The sequence below is a fragment of the Dendropsophus ebraccatus genome, chromosome 6 (assembly GCF_027789765.1).
Source record: "Dendropsophus ebraccatus isolate aDenEbr1 chromosome 6, aDenEbr1.pat, whole genome shotgun sequence".
Taxonomy (NCBI): domain Eukaryota; kingdom Metazoa; phylum Chordata; class Amphibia; order Anura; family Hylidae; genus Dendropsophus; species Dendropsophus ebraccatus.
This window is the reverse complement of record NC_091459.1, coordinates 106,736,338-106,746,972: the sequence shown is the minus strand read 5'-3', so window position 1 is coordinate 106,746,972 and position 10,635 is coordinate 106,736,338. Positions and strand designations below refer to the sequence as shown.

At 40.7% G+C, this 10,635-nt stretch overlaps 1 protein-coding gene across 1 annotated transcript; it reads right to left on the bottom strand.

Annotated features, from left to right (window-relative positions):
* Positions 1 to 597: 597 nt before the first annotated feature.
* LOC138795251 (G-protein coupled receptor 55-like) lies at positions 598 to 1,485 on the bottom strand. Its single transcript, XM_069974244.1, has one exon. It carries the CDS (start codon positions 1,483 to 1,485, stop codon positions 598 to 600), a length of 888 nt encoding a protein of 295 aa, XP_069830345.1.
* Between the last annotated feature and the right edge of the window lie 9,150 nt (positions 1,486 to 10,635).

Below are 10,635 nucleotides of genomic sequence, written 5' to 3'. Positions count from 1 at the left end.
GAAGCTTCTGACCTAAATAATATTTGTTAGATAGTTGACATACATTTTTTAAAGTATCACTGTTGTTTCAAAAAAAAACTTTTGCATGTCATAGAGAAGTCAAAAGTTTTGATTGATCTAGGTCTAAGTGTTCAACTGTTCAACCTTGACCCGGCTCCTTCTCCTGACCGCTTATCTGAACACTGCGACCCAGACCAATCAAAACTTCTGACATGTCAAAAGTTTTTTAAAACAACATTGACACAATGACAATCACAATTGCTGCATATGGTGCCATTATTACACTTCAAAATATAGACCTCAAGTCAGACCCCAAAGTTTATTTAGACCAACAAAACAAGATACCATATATGATCCTAAAATAATAAATACCACAAAATAAAGATATCATATTAAAGCCAGATTATAACGTTTTATTGACGCAATCTTACTTTATTACATACATACAAAAAAAATCTTAAAAACAATAAAATAAAAATGATATATAATTAGCCAATTAAGTACAGAAGTGCAATGAGTTCTTAAAGTGCATATCAGTGCTATACTTTTTAGGCTATGCTTTTCCAATGTATAGAAAATGTTTGCTTCATAGCAATTTTATGTTGTTGTATTCTCTAATTGTGTTTTGTTTGAATAGGTCTTAACTATTTTACTTCTGAATTCCTTACCCATAAAATAGTAGGTAATGGCATCTAGACAGCAGTTAATGTTAGCAATGCATAGAGCCACTTGCACAAAGAGACTGATGTGCTTCTTGGTCAAACAGTTGGAAATTACATTTTTTCTGACCAAAAACTGCAGGAAGATACCAATATGACTGAGAGAGAAAGAAAGCAGAAATACTAATAAATTAGAGAGAATGATACGTATAACATTGGCCTTTGATGCTTCGCACTGTACTGATGATGATGATGTCGGAACCAGTAGAGTCCTGATGATCTGGATAGAACAAAGCAGCATGACCATCATAGGGATCAAGAATCCAAAAACTTCTAGAGGTACAATAATGCGGGTACTCCAGATGTCATCCGACATGTTATGAAAACAGCCTCCATGTCTTACGTCATCTCGAAAGTTAAAAGTGCAGAGAGCCACCGTCCACACGAACACCCAGATAAAACCGCATATGCATAAAGTCTTTTTGGGGGAACGCAATAGCTTTGACAGGAAAGGGTGTTTAATGGCGATATATCTGTCCACGCTGATGAACATGATTGTGTAGATACTTCCATACATATTTGTGAAGTACAGGGACTCTAAAAAGCTGCACGTGCGGCCACTTACAATGATATTAGACTGCGAGAAGTGTAGTCTGATGGGTAAAGACAGAACAAGGCAAAAATCCAACAGTGCCAAATTCAGAAGGTATATGGAGGCTTCTGTGTGTTTTTTCATGGAGAAACAGAATATCCAGAGGGCAAATAAGTTCAGGATGAAACCAATGATGATTGTAGGAATGTAGATGGAGAGTTGTATAATATTCATTATCGATGTTACATTTACAAATAGGCAGCTGTTCAGGCTCCCGTTCATCTCTCTGTTAAGACAACATAGAAAAGTTAAATAAACATGGAAATATAATACAATAAAATATGGATACTTACATAAGGACATTGGGGGAGATTTATCAAACATGGTGTAAAGTGAAAGTGGCTCAGTTGCCCCTAGCAACCAATCCGATTCCACTTTTCATTTTCCAAAGAGTCTGTGAAAGGTGGAATCTTAATGGTTGCTAGGGGCAACTGAGCCAGTCTCACTTTACACCATGTTTGATAAATCTCCCCCATTATTTCTAATGATATATTGTATTCTTAATTTACAGAAAATATATGGAACAATTGTCAGCTGGCGGTCTGAAGAAAAAAGTGTTCCTGTATTTCATCTGGGCACTTGCTTGAGAGGACCTATGGATTTTATTGTAGAGGCCAGATGGAATAAAGCAGTGCTTTTTACTTATTAAATTTATTTTTGGCTTTCTGGGACTGGTAACCTTGCATTTATATGTTGTGCATTTGCCTATAGAGTGCTGTGGATTGTTTTTTCATTTGATCAATATGAAACTTCCAAAACTGGAAAAAAAATAAAAAATAGCACCATGCTAGAAACCTACAGTATTACAGTATAGTACATAGGGTCTGTTAGGCACCAATAATGTCAGGTATACAGCAGATCCAGTCCCTGCATCATTTCCATTGTTTTGTTCCTATTAGGGAGCAGAGCAATGAAGAATGCTATATATTTTTTTTCAGTAAGTTTTCATTTTTTATACTATTTGTCTTTCCGTTTGTTTTTGTAGAGGATTAAATATATAGAGATATATGTGACCGCATGAAGACAGCTTTAGGCTAGGGCTAGGTTCACATAACGTCAAAAAAAGGCAGTTTTTGCCACGATTTAACTGACTGCAATGGCAATGCATTGAAGTCAATGGGAGGACGGATGCCCAATGCACACAATGCATTGAAAAACGGACGTTTTTACCGTTATGGAGGGGAATAAAACTCTCTTTAGATATATAAGTGACAGGTAGAAGAAAAAGAATAGCCGCAGGATTACTAAAATAAGTAATAGGGAGAATATATTTGTTGACGGAGGTGAGGCGGTCACTGACTAATTGAATAGCTACTTCTGCTCAGTGTTTTCAGAAGGAGGCCTTCACAATCACAGTATGGTTGGATATAGCATTGCCTCAAGTTGTTTGGGTTCAGCTCCAGTGTTTTCAGTGGCTGAAGTTGCAGAGGAACTCGCCCATTTAAAGTTGAATAAAGCAATAGGTCCAGATGGTGTCCATCCTAGGGTTCTTAAAGAACTTGGATCTGTGATTGCTCCCCCCATGACAGATCTGTATAACCAATCCCTTCTAACAGGAGATGTTCCTGATGATTGGATGTTATACCCATCCGAGAGAAGCAAATAGTAGTATACTCAGCCAGCTGAATACGCAACCATTTCTCCCCGTGCAAGGATATTGTTAGTTCACCGCACTAGTAGATGCAAAGGATTTCCAGAAACTCGGTACAGTCCAAAAACTCTACCCGATCTTAATCAAATGCTATGATTAAAACCGAGTACGACTGAAACGCATAAGCAGCCTATATTTGTGTATTTTATGCAACGCTTCAATAAAGTTAGATTGACATCTTTAGATGAAAACTGATGAAATGAAAACTCTTCTAAAAAAGAGTATAATGGATCACCTAAAAATTAACAATTTGATGGATCCAAACCAGCATGGCTGTACTGCGGACAAGTCATGTCAGACTACTTTCATTGATTTCTTTGATTATGCCACAAAAGTGCTGGATGAAGGTGGTGCTGTGGATATCGCCTATCTGGACTTCAGCAAAGCTTTTGATACAGTTCCCCATGAAGAACTGATAGAAAAGTTGGAGAAAATTGGACTTAATCCCTGGAAAGTTCAGTAGATTTGTGGTTGGCTGAAGGACAGATATCAGAGGGTTGTTGTTAATAGTGTATATTCCGAGCTGAGACTGGTTACAAGTGGTGTGCCACAAGGGTCTGTTCTGGGTCCTATTGTTTTTAACATGTTTGTAAGTGACATAGGAGAAGGGTTGGTAGGTAAAGTTTATCTCTTTGCAAATGACACAAAAGTGTGCAATAGGGTTGTCAGTAATATGGAAAATGATTTAGCTTTGCTAGATATATTGTCTAAACAAAGGAAAATGCAGTTCAATGTTTCCAAATGTAAAATAATGCACTTGGGGAGGGGGAATCCTTTATCTATGATTTCTGACAGCCTTAAAATGAGTCACCAGTGCAACCAAGCAGTGGGGAAAGCAAATCTTATGCTGGGCTGTATATATACACTCACCGGCCACTTTATTAAGTACACCTGTCCAACTGCACGTTACCCCTTAATTTCTAATCAGCCAATCACATGGCGGCAACTCAGTGCATTTAGGCATGTAGACATGGTCAAGACAATCTCCTGCAGTTCAAACCGAGCATCAGTATGGGGAAGAAAGGTGATTTGAGTGCCTTTGAACGTGGCATGGTTGTTGGTGCCAGAAGGGCTGGTCTGAGTATTTCAGAAACTGCTGATCTACTGGGATTTTCACGCACAACCATCTCTAGGGTTTACAGAGAATGGTCCGAAAAAGAAAAAACATCCAGTGAGCGGCAGTTCTGTGGGCGGAAATGCCTTGTTGATGCCAGAGGTCAGAGGAGAATGGGCAGACTGGTTCGAGCTGATAGAAAGGCAACAGTGACTCAAATAGCCAACCGTTACAACCAAGGTAGGCAGAAGAGCATCTCTGAACGCACAGTACGTCCAACTTTGAGGCAGATGGGCTACAGCAGCAGAAGACCACACCGGGTGCCACTCCTTTCAGCTAAGAACAGGAAACTGAGGCTACAATTTGCACAAGCTCATCAAAATTGGACAGTAGAAGATTGGAAAAACGTTGCCCGGTCTGATGAGTCTCGATTTCTGCTGCGACATTCGGATGGTAGGGTCAGAATTTGGCGTCAACAACATGAAAGCATGGATTCATCATGCCTTGTATCAACGGTTCAGGCTGGTGGTGGTGGTGTCATGGTGTGGGGAATATTTTCTTGGCACTCTTTGGGCCCCTTGGTACCAATTGAGCATCGTTGCAACGCCACAGCCTACCTGAGTATTGTTGCTGACCATGTCCATCCCTTTATGACCACAATGTACCCAACATCTGATGGCTACTTTCAGCAGGATAATGCGCCATGTCATAAAGCTAGAATCATCTCAGACTGGTTTCTTGAACATGACAATGAGTTCACTGTACTCAAATGGCCTCCACAGTCACCAGATCTCAATCCAATAGAGCATCTTTGGCATGTGGTGGAACGGGAGATTCGCATCATGGATGTGCAGCCGACAAATCTGCGGCAACTGTGTGATGCCATCATGTCAATATGGACCAAAATCTCTGAGGAATGCTTCCAGCACCTTGTTGTATCTATGCCATGAAGAATTGAGGCAGTTCTGAAGGCAAAAGGGGGTCCAACCCGTTACTAGCATGGTGTACCTAATAAAGTGGCCGGTGAGTGTATAATGGTATGCTGGGGTGTATAGCTAGAGGTATAACCAGTAGGAAAAGGGAGATTGTGATCCCGCTTTATAGAGCTCTGGTGAGACCACATCTGGAATACTGTGGCCAGTTCTGGAGACCTCACCTACAAAATGAATGGGTCAAAAGACAGGCTACAAAAATGGTGGAGGGTTTCAGATATTAAACACATCAGGAAAGACTTAAAGGGGTAGTGCGACGCTCAGCAATTATTCACAGAATAACACACATTACAAAGTTATACAACTTTGTAATGTATGTTATGTCTGTGAATCGCCCCTTTCCCGTGTCCCCCCACCCCCGCACGTGTACCCGGAAGTGTGATGCGATATACATACCTGACGCGTGTCGACCCCCGTCTTCTTTCGATGCAATCTTCGGGAGGCCGTCCGACTCGCTGCAGCCGTCCCGCATGCCGGCCACCCTCTGCAGCGTCATCCGATAACTGTGCTCAACCAATCGCGGCCGAGCAGCTGATGACGCGTGTTGCGTCATCAGCTGCTCAGCCGCGATTGGCTGAGAATAACTGTGCTAGCCAATCACGGCTGAGCACAGTTATGACGCGGCAGAGGGGGGCCGGCAGGAGCGGGTCGGCCGGCCTTCCGAAGATGACGTCTTTGAAGAAGATGGCGGACGGGGTCGGTCGACACGGATCAGGTATGTATAGCGCACCACACTTCCGGATACACGTGCGGGGGTGGGGGGACACGGGAAGTGGGCGATTCACAGACATAACATACATTACAAAGTTGTGTAACTTTGTAATGTGTTTTATTCTGTGAATAATTGCTGAGCGCCGCACTACCCCTTTAAGGATTTGAATCTGTATAGTCTGGAGGAAAGAAGGGAAAGGGGGAAGGGGGCATGATTGAAACATTTAACTATGTTAAAGGACTAAAACTGAAAGCCTGAAGACTGAAAGAGTAGTAGATGCTTGGAAAAAAACTTCCAGCAGATGTGGTTGGTAAATCTACAATAACAGAATGTAAACCTGCCTGAGATAAACATATATCTATCCTAAGGCAATAAGAAGGGAAATACTAAAAGGGCAGACTAGATGGACCCAGTGGTCTGTTTCTGCCGACAATCTTCTATGTTTCTATGTTACTTCCCTTCTTGGGCAAGCTCCATTTGGGCAATGTCAGTATTGGGCAATTGTCAGTATATGAACAGTTACCTTATATAGACTGTCCATATATGCTAAGAATAGATATATATATCAGATACATTATTGGAGCTTCACTCCTGTCACTATCCGATTGAGATGCCCGCAGTGTCCCTTACCTTCCTCCCGGCAGTCAGATGGGCGATAAGTGCATAGACTCTGCCAAATCAACTGGTGTTAGAAAGTTATATAGACTTATAATTTACTTTTATTTAAAAATCTCTTGTCTTCCAGTACGTATCAGCTGCTGTTTTCCCTGCTGGAAGTTGTGTATTCTTTCCAGATTGACAAAGTGTTCTCTGCTGCCACCTCTGTCTATTACAGGAACTGTCTAGAACAGTAGCAATAGCTTCACCACTAGGTGTCAGTGTTATTTCTAAACCCTGTTATGTTTTGCACAGCTGAAGTAAGCAAAGGGTTACTCTTGTTGTTGTACCACATGGTCTGTGCTGACCTAGAGGAGATACTCTCTCTTCAGCTACCTATTCCTACTCTCCTTATACACACAGTCCATAGGGAAGTAGCTAGTTAGCCCTGTGTGGACAGGAAGTCAGACTCGCGTCTGAAGCACACACGCGTATGAAGCAAACAGAGACACTCAGTTCTTTCAGTCTGTATACTATCCTTACTATGCAGTGCTAGACACCACAAGAGGGAGAAAAGTCAGGGATAAACCCAACCCACGCCGAGAACCACTCTACAAAGTGCAAGACAGTATCCTTACACACAGAGGAACTAGCCTGGATAGAACAAAGATACCAGAAGGTCTACGTATTCTATCTCGCAGTGCAGATGACACCGGGACATCCTCGGACACTTAGCTTTAACCAGGTAACCATGGCTGGGGCTTGTATCACCCAATTAGGATGGGAAGCTTCACACTGTAGGGCAGAAGGTGGTCAGACATTAGTCTAAACACGGGTACAAGTAAACTTCTCACTCTTAAGTCGCAAGTATTTCTCTCAAGTTCCGGCAGAGCACAAGTACTACATTGGGTTGGGAGTCCCTTGACAAACTCCTCTTCCCTACTTTGCTCCACTCTGTTCTCAACTATACAAACACCACTACAACTACCTCTATTGTATTCCACTCTTTCAAGTATCTCCGCAGCACAAACCAAGTTAAGCACCAAAGTCTGTACAAAGATTATTTGTCTACTGCCAAAGTGTTTTTTTTTTTTATTGTTCAGACACTGCACAGTGAATCTTTTCTATTTCTATCACTTGTACTTAGTCATATCTTTTCCTTTGCACCAGCACCTATACACATCTGCCACACCCTTTGGGTAATTTTTCCCCTTTCTGTAGGTGGCGGTACCAATAGTCCGGTTGGGTCAATTGCCAGTCAGGACTACCGTGACAAGAGCCCAAGGGTCCATCACAGCCTGGCAGGTTACCATTTTGGGGAACAGTACTAACCGACCATACACAAAGCAGGTACCAACATCACACCTGTGTGCTGGACTAGGACTGGCGCCACGACAACCACCATCACCGGCCATGTATTGTAGCATTAAAGCCACCACACATACAGCAGCTGATAAGTACTGTAAGACTTGAGATTTTGAAATAAAATTAAATTACTAATCTATATAAGTTTCTGACAGCAGTTGATTTGCAAGAAAACATTTTTCTGCTGGAGTTCCCCTTTAAATTGCTTTAATTGATTTTTAGACATTTGAATGACTCTCAAGAGTAATGAAAGAGACAATCTACAAAATACCCCAACACATAGAAACAGAAGTGGACAAAGACTTAAAAGCATAGCTCCAATAAATTGCAAAGTACTGTAATCCCCACAGTCCACAGTAACAGGGATAGCTAGCGTAGCTAGCTAATCCCAGGTGGTCTGACCACTTGGCAACCCAGCAATCTGAAGAATACAGCATCAGGATGTCCATGCGTGCTGCTGCTCCATTCTTATTGGAAGTCGAGGAAACAGCCGAGTACAGTGTTTAGCTGTTTCCAGCATCTCCTATAAAGAATGAATGGAGCAGTGGCACATATGTGCGACCCAAGTCTCTTTTCTAAAGGCCCTCTTATACAGTTCAATTATTGTTAACAAGTGTTCTTAGTAACGCTCATTGACCCAATAATCTACCACTGTATGATTAGATTTTTTGTGCAGCTAGTTATCGTCCATGCATCTTGCTTACTAAACAGGGAATGTTAACAATTTATTCAAATGGTCGCACAAATGATACAGTGATCATTCATGCGGCCCGGCTGCAATTAAGTACATTTGACAGAAATTATTTTAGCAAAAGTCCAAGGATGAAGTCACACTTGCTTTGACTTTCGCAGTGGTAGCTGATCAAATAAACTATTTAAAGTTTTAGCAAAATTATCGTGCAAAGGTATTTTTGCACAAATTTGCTCCTTTTCAAAATGCTTTTTAACATGGTTTTATTTTATTTATGAAGAACATATGCCTTTTTGTTAAGACAGGTGGTACACATGACGGATGACCGGAAAAACAGTGTGACAGACCACCCCCATATATTTATTAAGGATTTCTGATCCTGAGTCCCTCGTTTAAAAAATTGTTGCAAGACAACATAAGATCAAACATGACTTTATTTTGAGGGTTATCCCAACATTAAAACTTACTGTATGTTATCACTTAAGGAAGAGGATAAGCATGTGAATGGCAGAAGCCAAATCACTGAATGGACCAGTTCTTGCCCATGTGAAAGAATTACATACTGGATGACAGTGACTAACAGGTAGTGGTTGTTACCCAACTTTTCACTGACTCTGATTGCTATACTGTACAAATCTGCAAATAAATAGCGCAGGTGTCTGACTACTCACACACAGTGATTCAGTAATACGTAGGTGTAACTCTAGAAACATCAATGCAACAATGACAATAGACAAAGCTTACCTAAAAACTCACAAAAAAGCTGAGAGAAAGCTAAGGAAAACATAAAATAATACAGTACATGTAGTAAAATCTGGGGTCTGTTTCTAGGCTTTTCATACAAAAGTTTCATATTATCAAGCTATAGCATGTAATATTATAATTCTGTTCTACTATTCTTAATAATAACAACAAAAGTAGTAATAATAATAATAGTAGTAGTAGTAGTAGTAGTAGTAGTAATAACAACCTACATTAAGTAAAAACATTACACAATTACCTTGAAGGTGAAGCTTCCTTGGGTGAGCTGCTTATCAATAACTGAGCTATAATATACACATGGCACAAACCTCTGACATTTTAAACCAATGCAACCATTCATAACCACTTCCCCTTGAAGCAAAGCATGGTGGTAAATGAGTACATGTGTACAATACTTTACATGCAATTGGGGAAGGATGTTATGTGCTGACAGCCAGCCTAAATGATTATGTGGTAACAAGATTTTCTGTGCACCATTACAACATGATTGGTATACCTTTAAAGAGGCAAACCACCTTTTATTGTTTCTTTAATTGATATAAAATGTTACATTTAATGAATATTTTAAGGACACTGTACATCTTCAAAGTGGGCTTCTGTACATACCATGCAAGACCATACAAGACCATACATACAAGACAAGTGCAGTGATTGACCAATTGGTACAAGGGAAGAGAGGGCCCTGCCCACAAGGGCTTTTAGTGGAAGGCAGAGGAGACTGTTTGAGTATGTGTGTTTATGAAGACTTGCTACAAGCCTCCTGCTATATTATGACACAATTACATGAATATGTACATAGTTAATACTTCATTGGAAACATACTGTCTTTGGTAAATCTCTGGTTACTGTTCCTATACCCTCTCTTGTCAGGCTTGTAGTTGTGCCATGTTCCTTCCATTTCCATAATCAATAGTTTTTTTTAATAGAGAAGAGCGCAACTCCGATTGGCACTATAATTCCACTGTAACTATTCCATTACATACAATCTAAACTAAAACCCTTTTGATTCCAGGCGAGAATATGTTAGTAAGATGTTCACTAAGGTTTTTTTATTTTGTAGCACAAAGGGGCCCTAACTAAAGGCTTTTGGGCCCTTTTGGAAAATTTAGTTTTGCTCCCCCCCCCACACACACACGCACACACACACAGATTGCAAAAGCAAAACTTCCATCATGAACTATTCAGAAGGGCATGATTCTGCACCATGAAGAGCCACAGGTTGTAAAACTACAACCCATGTCATGAACTGTTAGCATGATGGGGGTAACAGTTATGCATCCTGTAGAGCCACAGTTTGGTGAACACAGACCATATTGGCCCATTGAGGCTTCATAAAACAGCACAATTTTGTCCATTGTTTATGTAACAACATAACAAAAGTAATCAACCAAAATGCTTGCTTTTGCTTTCATCTCTTAGGCAGTTGTCAAGGCTTTAATCCAGGTAAAGCTCATAACCCAGCACAGTGAAATTGAAAAAAACTTGTAGTATTTGTGGCTC